This window comes from Microtus ochrogaster, chromosome 5 (assembly GCF_000317375.1).
Source record: "Microtus ochrogaster isolate Prairie Vole_2 chromosome 5, MicOch1.0, whole genome shotgun sequence".
Classification (NCBI taxonomy): domain Eukaryota; kingdom Metazoa; phylum Chordata; class Mammalia; order Rodentia; family Cricetidae; genus Microtus; species Microtus ochrogaster.
Window position 1 is genome coordinate 32213061 of NC_022012.1, and position 15123 is coordinate 32228183.

The following is a 15123-nucleotide window of genomic DNA, read 5'->3' on the forward strand; positions in this document are numbered from 1 at the left end:
CTCTCTCTCTCTCTCTCTCTCTCTCTCTCTCTCTCTTTCTCTCTGTGTCTCTCTCTCTTCGACTGATGAATAATATAAAAAGGTTTTATTTAACTTTGGTAGTGCCACCCCTTGGCAGGTGGTCCTGAGTTATACAAGAAAGCAGCTGAGCAAACCATAAGAACAAGCCAGTGCATAATGATATTCCATAACCTCTGTTTCAGTTCCCGTCCCCAGGATCCTTCCCTTATTTCTCTCAGTAACAGATTGCTAACTAAAGTGTAAGATAAAGTACAACTTTTCCTCATCCTCATCAAGTTGCTTTTTATTTAAATATATTGTTTTGAAGTTATAATTACATCATTTCCCTCTCAATTTCCTCCCTCTTATACCTCCTCCAATATATTCTCTTTTGTTTCTTTTTCAAATTCATTATCTGTTTCTTTAATTATTGATACACTCCCCCCACATATGTGTGTATGTATGTGAATATACACACTAACTATAAAATAATAACCTTCCCTGTCTGTATAATGTGATATATATGCATGTTTTCCAGGATGATACTTTCACACTGGATACCCATTGATATTCTCTTCCCTAGGAAACCATTGCTGTCTCTGCTCTCATTATTCCTTAACTGCCTTCAGTATTTTGTCTAGGGTTTGAGGACCACTGAGCTTTTCTCAGTTTATGTTATCACATCTATTGATATTATTCTTGTTCAGATCATGGTTATACACCATGTTGGTGAAACTTCATCACTGTAGCTTCTGACATTTTGAGGATACACAATCTCACAACAAACTTCCTGCTCATCTGGCTCTGACAGTATGTCATCAGCTCTACTATAATGAATCCTCAACCTCAACCAATACAAGGAATGTATTGTACAACTATCTTGATTGTTTGCAGTTTTCTATAAGGGGCTCCATCTGTTGCACAGAGTAGTTTTCTTAATTATAGATAAGAAGTGTACTTACTTATCAGTATAAGAAAAAATATTTAGAATTTAGTTAGAGTTTATCCTGGCTTATTAAATTGGACGTTGTAGGTTCTCCTTTATGACCTTACCAGCTCTGGGTAGTTGACAAGGTTTCTAGTATTGAACATGATTTTCATTTTGTTGAGTGGGTCTGGAGTCCAACTAGATTTGTTAGATACTGCCATAGTATTTTTGCCACAACTGCACCATTCAAGTTATCATGTCCTTCTTGTCATTACTGTTGTTCACTGGCATCATAATGGGAAAGAAAGGCTGTTGCTTGTTTCCCTCTTTTAGAAGATTGAATGGCTCCTTCTGCAGCATTAAAATTATTCTTTAGTATCCTAAACTATCTAATCATATCTAGTTTTGAGTCTCTATTTCCTGTGTAGAAGTGCATGGTACATTCAGCAATCAGAAATTACTTTGCAACTTGGGGTGGTAGGGCTATCAAGAGCTAAAGGAATAGCTTATGATGTTTTGAGAGTCTATAGGACAACTTTGACCTTGGGCTCCAAAAAAGAAAAAAAAAACCTTCAAAGTTCTTTTGACATCATTTTCATTATTTCTAAGGAAAATGGATATTTTTCTCTCCTAGTTATTTTATTTTTATTTAAAACAATTCTAAATTTAAATATATTTGAATCATATTCTTTCTCTCTCCAAAATTTTCCAGACCCTCTTCTTTTCCTATGCATTCAAATTTAAGATCTGGCTTTAAAAAAAATGCACCTCAATGCCACAATCTCCCAAATAAGTAAAGCAGATAAAATAACCCTTATATAGAAAAAACCAAAGGATAATACAAAGAAACTAAACAGCAACAACAATAACAATAAATAACTCAACAAACAGTAACCAAATAAAAACACAAAAAACTGGACTTCATCCATTATATACTGGTCAACTGCTCATGAACATGAGGCTTGTTCCAGAGTGGTTCATATACCCAGTGTTATTCCATTAAAAAAAACTTATTTGTTCTCTCCCAGTGGGTATAAATGACAGGTCAGCTTTTATCCAAGTGGCTAGATATAATTCATTCATACATTCACTCATTTTTAATAAAACAAAATAAAAATATAATCCAATAAAAATATATATATATAAGCAGAGGACCTGGTGCAGGCCTATGCAGTACCTGTGTGTGCTTCCTCAGTCTGTGTGAGTTCATATGAGCTTTGCTCATGTTGATTTGGAAGATCTTGGGTTTTGTTGTGTCATCCATCTTTTCTGGCTCTTACACTCTTTCAATGAGGCAAGTGAAACCCTCATATACTTAAGAGATTTTGTTATCAACTCTTGCATGGGTAAATACTCTCTAGAACACAATAAAAGTGGTCCTAGATTTTTAGTATGTATTTAAAGATGATAGATACAAAGTTAACAGTTTTTATAGTTCTAATTCTATTACAAAGTGAAGGTTCATAGCTTCAAAATGCTTATTCTAACAAGACAGAAATTTATTGAGATAAATAGACTTTGAATTTGGTCAATTTATGTGTGTTATTTTTATAAGTTTTTATAATAAGCCTATTATTTTTAATTTTTTTTAAATTAAGACTTTAATGACAAATGGTGATGATAGACAGTTGAGAGAGCCATTGATAATAAAACAAATAAATATTTGTAGACAGAAGTTTCTGTCCTTCTTGGTCATGAAGGCATTCAGTCTAAAAGAAACACACAGAGGTTTATAATAGTTATAAATTGTTTGGCCTGTTAGCTCAGACTTATTATTGACTATGTCTTACAACTTTAATTAGCCCATAATTCTTGTCTATGTTTAGACACGTGGCCTTGCACCTTTTCTCAGTAGGGCATTCTCATCTTGTTTCCTTTGCCTCTAGCTTGTGATTGCATCTCTGCCTTTCCTCTTCCCAGAATTCCCTTAATCTGGTTGCCCCATCTATACTTCCTGCCTGGCTATTGGCCAATCATTCTTTAACTAAACTAATATGATTGACAAATCTTTACAGTGTATAAGAGCACCAACTAACAGCAAATATCTCAGTTTTCAAATGTCTGGAGACTCTAGCAAGATACCTTCAAATTCAATATCTGCTTATTGTTCAATTATCAAAGTATAAAATCCTTTAGTGAAGGCTCAGAAAATACTTTCACTTTGTAGACCTGATAATTGTGGGATGCCAACAAGATCATGTAAAAAAAAAAAAAAAAGATATCTCTGTGGATACACCAGAGTTCACAGTTAACAATGCCCTTTATCATCATTGTCTGTCCTACTTAAAATGGGTTATAAAGCTATTTAATCCATTTGCTTATCTATTATGTTATATGGGGGAGGAGTGGCAAAGGAACATTCCTTTTATGCATTTTCTTTTCTTTGATAAACTTCCTCAGGATTTCTCATTATAAATATAAACACCAATTCATGTAAAAATTTAGATTTTAGTTGAACTTTATTCACACATAAAGACATTTAAATTAATAATAAGTTGGACACATGTTACCACAGGAAAAATAACCAATTTAATGGAAACCAATGAAGAAAATTCTTAGGCAATACCATGATGTTTTCAGGGAGATAGAATTTATAGGTAACAGGACAAGAAAGGTCAGTATAATGCAGTCCAGAAACAGGGAAACATGTAGACCAAAGTTTACCCAATGCATACACTACATAACAAAGATATTACTTTCTAGATACACTTTTTGTTTGACAAAGAAAGTAATATATAATATTATTGGGGTGAAAGACATGGTTCGGTTGCTGAAAACATTTACAGCTCTTACAGAAGGCCTGGGTCCAGTTAGTGAACCCACATGGAAGCTCACAAATTTCAGTAACTCTAGTCCTGTACACCTCATGCCCTCTTCTGGTCTCTTTGGGTTACTGCAAGCCCATGGTGCACCTAAAACTCAAACCAGCACACATACATGCACATAAAACCATATCTAGACATGAAAATAGTAAACAATTAAAAAGACCAAGAAATATTTTCCTATATTTATGCACACATCTCATTTCTAATATATGCAAATACACATGAATAAATTATTAAGGAAAAATCAAGATGTTAATCTTGGTTTCAGATGGATAATTGAATGGTTTTTTTGAAGTGTAAACCAAATATTTAAAATTGACAAGAGACTGACATAATAGATGAGTGGATTGCTTATGCTAAATTTTAAAATGTTAAACTATGTAATGAAATTTAGAAAAATGAACTAGTAACAAAATATTTACAAGTAATTTTTAAAATGTTTAAGTTTCAGTTTGATAACATCCAATTTATTTTCTGAAAGATAGTAGTTGTTTCCCTTTTCTCAAAAAGTAATAATTAATCATCTTATTCCTGATAAATGTTAATATAACTGAGCATATTCTCCAAATACTTCTCTAAAGCTTAAACTCTTAATTTTAGCCAATCATTTCTACCTTTTCTGACTCAAAAGCATATCCATTATTTCAGAAGAAATAAAAGACTCAAATTAACAGATTAACTAGAGAGATTCCTGCTGAAAGATATTTTGTTCACAGTGCTTGCAGAGATATAAGTGAGAAACTTGTGTTCTACTGTGGAACCCTTCGTGTCTGATGTGTAAAGGGGATATCTTCCAGTGGAGGATGGGATGACCAAAGTGTAAACATACTGTAACTGACAGTTTCTGAAGGCCAGTGCCATGTAAGTCCCGTCACTTCCTTGATACATGATGTAACGTAGTCATTATTAAACAGTAATATTTCTACACAGGAAGAAAAGGTGAAAATGATCATATTTTCAAATACATAAATTACTGTATTAAATTGCTAATATACATGCAAAAGACAAAAAGATAAATTAAGTATGCCAATGGTAAGGGATGTGAGTCATTATCTTTAAAAAGCAGAAATAAGTTATTGACATGAGCCTTAACTTTTCTTGATTCTACTAACAGCAACAACAATAAAGAGAAAGATAATGACCACACAAAGGAAGTAATGAAACTGACTTCTCCAGTGTTGTAACTGCATGACAAAGGACACTTTTTCAGATTAACACTTTCTCTTACTTAGTGTCTTTATTATGGCACCTTTAACATCTTTGTTCCTCAAGCTGTATATTAAGATATTCAGCAGAGGAACTGTACTGGTATAAAAGACAGATGATATTTTACCTTCATTCATTGACATGGCAGAAGATGGTTAGAGGTACATAAAGGCACCTGATCCAAAGAATAGAGAAACAGCAATTATGTGGGAACTGCAGGTATTGAGGGCCTTGAACTTACCCTCAGTAGAGATTATTTTATTTATTTATTTATTTATTTATTTTATTTCTTTAATTTTCTTATTTATTTTTATTTTTCCATTCAAAAATTTACACTCCCTCCCCCTCCCTCCTTAAGAGAGGACAGGCAAGCCTGCCCTGTGGGAAGTCCAAGCCCCACCCCCCCACATCCAGGCCTAGGAAGCTTTGCATCCGAACAGACTAGGGTCCCAAAAAGCCAGTACATGCAGTAGAAATAAGTCCCAGTGCCTTTATCATTGTCTTCTCAGTCAGCTCCCCATTGTCAGCCACATTCAGAGAGTCCAGTATGAATAGCATGCTCATTCAGTCCCGGTCCAGCTGGATTTGGTGAGCTCCCACTAGAACAGGCACACTGTCTCAGTGGGTGGAACAACCCCTCACGGTCCAGATTTCCTTACTCATCTTCTCCCTCTTTCTGCTCTTCATCTGGACCTTGGAATCTCAGCCCGTTGCTCTGATGAGGCTCTCTGTTGCCAGGCAAAGATTCTATGGTGATATTCGAGATAATCATCAGTGTGATAGTAGGGCAAAGCCAGTTCAGGCACCCTCTTCTCTGCTGCCCAAGGACCTAGCTAGGGACATCCCCATGGACACCTGGGATCCCCTCTAGAGCCAAGTCTCTTGAAACACTAAAATGGCTCCCACAAAAAAGGCATCTTACTAAATGGGAGAAGATCTCCACCAACCCCGCATCAGACAAAGGTCTGATCTCCAAAATATATAAAGAACTCAAGAAACTAGAGATTAAAACTCTAATTAACCCAACATTTGTAAGGTGAGAAATAAGAACAATGTAGAATAAAAAGGCAAACCGGATAGAGAAGAATTAAGAAAATGGACAGATGTTTCCCATTGTGAGTAGACTTTTTTACCCTCAAATTTTTACCCCCCACCCCTTTTGCTCATCCTGGTATCTTTAATTGACCACTGAACAGAAACCTTAAGGCTGTAAACTTTTAGGGCTCTTGTAACTTCTATACACAATAGAATCTACAGGCATACAAATTCACAGAAACTGTGACAACATGCTCAAGTACTTCACACGTTTAAACCAGATGAGATCTCAGTACTGAAGAAGTCCAGAAAAAACCAGTTTTCTTCAACAGACTCACTGTATATCAAATATCAAACCACATATGAGGGCAGGTTCCATAACCATAAGCACATGGTCAACACACACACACACACACACACACACACACACACACACACACACACACACACACACTATTCAGCCTTTGGGAAGTCCTTATCTACCTAACTGCAGCACAAGAATTTCCGCCCAGGCAGGTGGGAAATTACCATATTAACAATGGAATGAATGCCCTGTAGCTAACCACCAGGTGGGGCAGGCATAGCACAGAAACACACAGGAAGCTTAGTTAATTGATCATAAACTGTCCCCGCGAATACACCGCAGGAATAAGGGAGACCAGGGCCCTACAACAAAAAACCTTAATTATTGTATTTTGATGGATTTAGTTCATAATGATGTGTTTGGACATTTTTCATTTTATTTTTTTGTGTACTATCAATTTTTCTCTTAGTACTGCTTTCATAGCATCCCATAGGTTTGGGTATGTTGTGCCTTTATTTTCATTGAATTCTAGGAAGTCTTTTATTTCCTTATTTCTTCCTTGAACCAGAGGTGGTTCAATAGCTTATTGTTCAATTTCTGGAGGCTTCTCAAAAAAACTAGAAACGAAAATACCACGTAATTTGTGATATTGGTTCTAGGGAATGCACATTCACATTCATTGTTCCTCTTGTTACAATGGACAGAAAATGCAATCAAGCTAGATGGCCATCACCTGATAATTGTGTGTAGAAAATGTAGTAGGTACACACAACGGAATATTACACAGTTCTGAGTAAAAAATGAAATTCAGTTATCTTTGAGGCTACAAAATTTTCATGTATCGTAAAAAGCTTACTCATTAATGAAGGGACATTTAGCTTCCTCCCATGTTTTTAACTATAGTAAATATTAAAAATAAAATGTATACATATTCAATCTTATGATAATTATATCTGAATTTTTGTGACACTTATGATTAAACTTAAATTATTAACTCTTACAAAAAATTATCTATGTTCAAGTTGCATCTTCCGCTTCTGTGGTTTTTTTGTTGCTTCTCTACTTGCTATTGACTATACAATGTTCACTTTCTTGTAAATGTTGAAATGACCTGCTAACTCACTGAATCTTCACCATCGCTTGTTTTTTATCTATTTGCTTTTTTTAAAAACCAAGATCTGCAGAATTAGAACCTGTTGGTACCTTTGGTTTAAATATTCCTAGTGACTAATGATTGTGAACACTGTTAAGATGCACATTGAAACTTTGCATGTTTCTTTGTAGGCATGTATATGTAATTCATGGCTTTTTTCTTTAGCAGATTGTCATTGTGAGGTTAGAAAACTTATCTGTATATTTTATGGTTTTAAAATATTTTCTTCTGCTCAGTGCTAATGCTGTTACTTTTGTTCTTTCTGTGACAAAAATTCATGGTAATAACAAGTTAAAGAAAAGATGGTTTATATTTGACTCATGAACGAGGTAAAGAGTTTCGGGGAATCAAGGTGGCAGAAGTGATGGACAGCTAGTCATACTGTGTCTAAAGTCAGAAGTGAGAGAAGATTGTTGCTGCTCAACTTAACTTCTTTTTATTTATCTTAGAAAGCTGTACATGGAAAAGTACAATCTAGAGACATCGTGTATCTTTCAACCTCTACTAACTCAACCTAAAAATTCCTGAACAACAGTTGTCTCCTAGGTAATTATAAACCCGTTCAAGTTGACAGAATAAACCCTCATAAATTGGCAGTTTGGCCTACATGAGGGAAGTTTCCCCACAGTGAGAGTCCTCTATTTTTCTATGACTGCCTGTGTTTTTCATGTTACTGTACAGAAGTCATCACTACAAATGCTGCTGTGAACTTTTGGATGTGTATTTTCTTGTAAATACTCTTATTTTTAAAATCTTGACTCTGTATATTTGACCCACTTGGAGTAAGGGATATACAGTGTCTGTAAGGTTTGAATATAATTTTTTAATATCTACATTCAGGTTTCTTAATTGAAGATACTGTCTGTACTCTCTAAGAGATGGTCTTAGCAACTTTTTCAAACCCTTTGTTTTTTAACTCTTTATCTAAGATCTTTTTTCTGGCTCTCATACAATTTCTCTGATTACCTGCCTTTATTTTCATACTACACTGTTTTTTTTTCCCTCAGGTTTCTGGTTAGTTTTAAAATTTAGAAGTGAGTGTAATCTAGTTTTATTATTTTTTGAGTTAGACTTGCATATTCAGAATCAAATGAGATTGTTTATGAATATTAAGATTGAAAATGTCACTGAGATGTCATAGATATAGCAATGACTCTACAGATGTCTTTGGAAAGACATCTTAACAGTGTAATTTTTCTGACCAGTAAGTAAAAGTTATGCTTCTGAGTGATTATATCTCATTAATTTCTTTAAACAAAATTTTGTTATTTTGTTCTACAAACTTTAATCAACTCTGTGGTTAATTCATGAGTATTTTCTTGTGTGTGAATATGTATGTATGTGTATGTTTGTGAGTGTGTATGTGTGTGATTTATGCATATTCCAGTGGGTGTGGGTGCACAAATATAAGCAGGCATACAGGTATGTGCTGTGGGATAATGCTTTTGTATGCAGTAAAGATTTGTCACTCATATTTGTTTAATAAAATATTGATTGGCTAGTAGCCAGGCAGAAAGAATAGACAGGGAAACCAGACTAAGGGAATTCTGGAAAAAGCAAGGCAGATATCCAGTCACCAGTTAGATGACCAGAAGAGGAAGCAAGATGAGAATACCTCACTGAGAAAAGAGACAAAGGCATGTGGCTAAGCATAGATTAAAATTTAAGTTGTAAGAGCTAGTTTAAAATAAGCCTGAGTTAATAGGACAAACAGTTTATACTTAATATAAGGCTGGGACCATGCAGGATGGAAACTTCACCTACAGTTAGGCAGGGGAATGTGGATCTGTACTTGAATGACTGTGAAAGCAAGATACTACCAAGGCATGTGTAAGCCATGAACAGTTTTATTTTGTACTCATCCATAAACTTCTTTGAGCAATGTTAAGAAATTTTTAATCTGCAGATCTTTCAGGTCTTTGATTATGAATAGTACAGTAATTCTTCAATATCTTATTCTTTGGAATTTTTTATATAGAGAATTATTAATTTTCATTGTTAGTAAATACATATAAAATTATTGTGATGGAAATGCAGCTCAGTGGTGAAGTATTCACTAGCTCAAGTGAAGCCTTTATTCATAATAATTCTTCTAAGAAGATATGAAGAATTTAACTGAGACAAGACTTCACTGAAAACAGAAGAGATTAAAAATGAGTTTCTACCTTGACTGCTCTTTGGACTGGAGAAGGATGGGGAAAGGAGTGGGGGGGAATGGTGTGGGAGGAAGGGGAGGGAAATGGGAGGCTGGGAGGAGGCAGAATTTTTTTTTATTTTTCAATAAAAAAATGAGGTTCTATAAATGGTATAAAATTATTCTCCTAATACAGTATTAATACAAAATAGTTGTTTTTTTATTTTTATTTTTATTGAAAAAAAATTTCTGCCTCCTCCCAGTCTAGCATTTCCTTCCCCCTGCCCCTACTCTTCTCCCCCTCCCCTACTCCTCTCCCCCTCCCCCACTCCTCTCCCACTCTCTCTCCAGTTCAAAGAGCAGTCAAGGTTCCCTGCCCTGTGGAAATACCAAGGTCCTCCCCCCTCCATCCAGTTTAGGAAGGTGAGCATCCAAACAAAGCCAGAACATGAAGTAGGATCAAAATCCAGTGCCATTGTCCTTGGCTTCTCATCAGCCCTCATTGTCTACCATGTTCAAAGAGTCCGGTTTTATTCCATGCTTTTTCAGTCCCAGTTTAGCTGGCCTTGGTGAGCTTCCAATAGATCAGCCCCACTGTGTCAGTGGGTGGGTGCACCCCTCACGGTCCTGACTTCCTTGCTCATGTTCTCCCTCCTTCTGCTCCTTGGGAGCTTATTCCGGTGCTCCAATGTGGGTCTGTCTCTATCTCCATCCATCGCCAGGTGAAGGTTCTATGGTGATATGCAAGATATTCATCAGTATGGCTATAGGATGGGGCCATTTCAGGTTCCCTGTCCTCAGCTGCCCAAGGAACTAACTGGGGACAGTTTTATTGCAACTCACAAATCGATTCAACTGTACTGAATATTCCCTTCATTCCTTTAATAGACATAAGTGAAAATTACCTCTTAGGTGTGGGGATGAGGTTGTCTCTGCCTTAGATGTGTCCAGATTGCTCTATAGTTTTATATTGCCTCTGTAGATTCACTAATGTGAATTACATTTTGTACTATAAGTATTAATTACATACTCTTGGGTATTTATGTTTATGTAAGTTTGTTCACTGTTCTTGTAAATAGCATTCTAATCATAGATTTGTAACACTATTTAATTGGAAAAAATCAGGATATATACATGCATATATAAGTATTGTAATGGCTACATAAAGCATACAATATAGAAAATTTTTATGCAATGAACAGTTTATGATGGCCATGTGCTTATGTAATTAAAGTACGACCATTACTTTTCTTATTATTCCTTCATACATTTTTTGTGGTAGTCAATTTTACCCCTAGGATTAACACATATTAATCAAGCACTCAGCACTGAAATATATCCTCAGCTTTTTTTTTTTTTTACTCTGTGTGGGTTTGCTAAATTAGCCATGGTGGTCATGGACTATTCCTACTTCATCTTGTGTGGATAGACATACCTTTTAATGATTTTTATATACACAAATTTCTTATCCTGACTATGCTGAAATAATTTCCTGGCTTGCTTTATAGCTGTCAGATATAAGTGAAGCCTCATTACCTCCATATTGCCCAGGTGAGAACAAAGAAAAGATGGACAGTGCAACAATCTTGTGTTAGAATAAAACTTGTTTTGTCTTTACCAACCTGGGACACTTCACTGCAATAAAAACTGACAAGTGTCCATTCTACTGAAGTCTACACAGTCATATCTGCCCGATGTCATATGCATTTGGATCATGGATTTGTTTTACCACTTTTCATGATGCTACACTGATATATGAAATGTGATCCTTATGCTTAGACAGGGATAGATTTGTTGTTTTATGGGATATACTCACTCATATTTGGTTTCTAGCCATAAATAAAGGACAGTGAGCTTATAATTCACGATCCTAGAGAAGCTAAATTAGAAGGTGAATCCAAAGACAAACATATAGGCATCCTCCTGAATATTAACCTTCATCAGGCGATGAAAGGAGACAGAGACCCAAATTGGAGCACCGGACAGAAATCTCAAGGTCCAAATCAGGAGCAGAAGGAGGGTGAGCACGAGCAAGGAACTCAGGACCGCGAGGGGTACACCCACACACTGAGACAATGGGGATGATCTTTATTTTAAAAACATTACACTAGATTCCACTGTATTCCCACACAGTATGGAGGATAGCTTTTATTTAGAATGGAAAGTCTTGCCACAGTTATTATAATGTTTCATGTTTCAGGTGAATAGCTTAAAAAGCCTCTTAAAAACTACAATTTATCTACACATATTGATTTATAGAAAAAGAGAGCTCTTTAAGACTTATGTGGCAATAACATCTGTCCTTGATAACTTTATTATAGCAATTCCATTCATATTGGTGATATTTTGTTCAGTAGCAGAAAAATCCCATCTGTGAAACCCATATGAAAGTCAATAAAAATGAGATAGTTTACTTCTCTCCAGATGTTCCTTTGGGCTAAATATTTATTTATTTATTTACTTATTTACTTATTTATTTATTTATTTATTAAAGATTTCTGCCTCCTTCCCGCCACCGCCTCCCATTTCCCTCCCCCTCCCCCAATCACCTCCCCCTCCCTCAGCAGCCTGAAGAGCAGACAGGGTTCCCTGCCCTGTGGGAAGTCCAAGGACCTCCTACCTCCTTCCAGGTCTAGTAAGGTGAGCATCCAAACAGCCTAGGCTCCCACAGAGCCAGTATGTGCAGTAGGATCAAAACCCAGTGCCATTTTTATTTATTGTCAATTAACTTGACATACCCAGAGATATATTTTTAAACATATCCAGAGAGATGTTAAAGTCCTCACAATATTTTAAGAAGTTCCAGAAAAGAAAAAAGGTATACAAAGAGTCTTCCACTGTCTACCCTGTACTTCTTCCTAACTAGTGTCTCAATGACCACTTGCTCTTTATTCCTTGACTTAGCTCTCCTTACTATACTTGGATCTAACAAACATAGCCTGTCTTTATATCTCAATAAACAATCTTCATTACTCAAAACATTGTTAATGCAGGGTCATAGTGGTTATAAAGAATTATATGAGATTAATAAAATAAAAATATTTGCAGAGCTATACTTAAGAAAGTTAAGATTCAGATAATAATATGATTTTCAGAACCCCTCATTGATCCTCTTTAGGGAAAGACACTTATTTACTCACTGTATATCTTCTTGGCTCCAGTTTCAATAACTTTTGTTGGCACTATTTGCATCCTATATGTACTTTTCTTTAATTACTAAGCCCTTAAAACATTCATGTAATTCCATTTTCAACTTTGTAGATGAACTCCATTCCCAATGGCAAAAAGAAAAACAATAACAAAAGGAGTAATAAAATAAAGTAAACACTGAAAGAATAGTAGCCACATGTGTATCCAACAGACAAATAATAATAAAGTTTTCAAAGCTGAAATATCTCTTATGTTCATATTTCATAATAACAATAAAAATATTCAAAAAATATTTGAATAAATAATATGCTTGAAACCTGAAACTATTAGGCAATTCTGCAATTTTTATTAAGCTATTGATTACCAATAAATAATACCTAGTATTGGCAGCTGAAGAGATATGTTGTTAGGGTACTTTCCAATGGAAAATACATAAAAAGAACAGAATCATATGTTTGAATACTTATTAAAAGACAAACATTCAAAATGAGAAACCCACATACAGTGGACAATGGCATACTCATACTACTTCATTTGTCATTTTGAAGATCTATTTTAATTTATAAGAGGTAAAAAATAACTATAATGAATGGAAGTATTAGGTAAGTTCCTTTAGTGAAATTATTTTTAAATAAGAAATATAGTTGAAAATGTTAGAACTGATTAAAATTTTAAAAAGTATGGAAATATTTTTTACATATAGAAAGAATATGTAAAAGACTCAAATTTCTTTTTATTATTAAAAGGAAACAGTTTAGTTTCATAATTAAGACAATTGGTTTCTGCCTGTACAAATCTAAAAAACAACAACAACAAAAAACATAGAATGTTTTCTAGAAAAAAGGTAAATTTTTCTGTTGAAATATTTTCCATAAATAAAAACTATCTCAATTCTGAAAACAAGAGGCGTAAAGAGAGCACCATACAATCAAACGTTTCTGAGGGTTTTCCTAAAGGCATCTTTAATATCTTTGTTCTTCAAGCTGTAGATTAAGGGATTCATCATGGGAACAACATTGGTATAAAAGACAGAATAAATTTTTCCTTCATTCAGTGATTCAGCTGAGGAGGGTTTGAAATACACAAGAGCACCTGAACCAAAGAACAGAAAAACTGCAATGATGTGGGAGCTGCAGGTGCTGAAGGCTTTGGACCTGCCCTCAGAGGAACTGATGTGGATGATGCTGGAAAGGATGAACCCATAGGAGATAAAGATAGTTGAAGTAGGAACAATGATGTTAATGCTTGCAGCAACAAAAATTACAAGATTGTTGACATATGTGCTTGAGCAAGAGAGCTGGAGCAAAGGAGGAATATCGCAGAAGTAGTGGTTGATGGTATTGGTATCACAGAAGGTCAGTCTCAGCATGCATATGATGTGAGCTATAGCATTAGAAACAGCAATAAAGTAGGAACCAAACAGAAGATTCAAACATAGTTTAGGAGACATGACAACATTATACAACAGTGGATTGCAGATGGCCATGTAGCGATCATAGGCCATAGAAGTCAACACATAGCATTCAGAAACAACAAAGAAGCAAAAGAAAAAGACTTGAGTCATACATTCCATGTAAGAAATGACATTCTCCGTTAATATGAAGTTCATCAGCATTTGGGGAGTGAACACGGAACAATAACATACATCTATAAAGGACAAGTTAAAGAGAAAAAAGTACATAGGGGTGTGGAGGTGAGAATTCAACCCAGTCAAAATTATCAAACACAAATTTCCCAATGCAGTGACCAGATACATTCCTAGGAAGAGAAAGAACAAGGGCATTTGAAGTTCAGGTTCATCTGATAGTCCTACCAGAATGAATTTGGTCACCAAAGAGAAATTTGCTGAGTTCATTCTTCTCTAAGGGAATCTGTGGACACAGAAAAAAGAGATTCATTAAAGGATGATCCACACTCTTCATGGATCCTTTTTAAGTGTGACAGGTATGTTAGAAGTGTTTCTTCTAGCCTGGATTACTCCTATAGAATCACCTTGTGTAGTCACAAACAATATTAAGTTAGAAAACAATTGATACTGAATTTAATTATTATTTCTAAAATAATATATTGCAAGATAAAGAACACAGTAAGAAGAATTTATTGTTTTTCTATCTCCAGTCTTCTCTCACTAGAGTCATCCCCAAAACAGTAAAATTAGAAAGAGATGCCTGGATGGTCATTGTTGGTTGCTGGGGCAGTTTTACTTCTAACTGTGGTACTAATCAAAGACATGTGCCTATATTAAAGCTAAAAGAAAAGGAGAGTCATACAAAGAATGTTTCCTGGCCCCTTGTCACATAGTCATGAGATCTCAAAGGCTTGAGTTCTATCAATGATGGAGAAGTCCAGTGGATTTGATGCATATCTAATGACCACTAACACCTCTTT

The 15123-nt window shown here is 35.1% G+C and overlaps 1 protein-coding gene across 1 annotated transcript; it reads right to left on the reverse strand.

Annotated features, from left to right (window-relative positions):
* Window positions 1-13663: 13663 nt before the first annotated feature.
* LOC101981781 (olfactory receptor 8B3-like) lies at window positions 13664-14590 on the reverse strand. Its single transcript, XM_013346192.1, has one exon. The coding sequence runs from the start codon at window positions 14588-14590 to the stop codon at window positions 13664-13666; it is 927 nt and encodes a 308-aa protein (XP_013201646.1).
* Window positions 14591-15123: the final 533 nt, after the last annotated feature.

Bases quoted from the DNA above. Each gene is read 5' to 3' on its own strand.
- LOC101981781 (XM_013346192.1), bottom strand. From the start codon at position 14,590: ATGAACTCAGCAAATTTCTCTTTGGTGACCAAATTCATTCTGGTAGGA.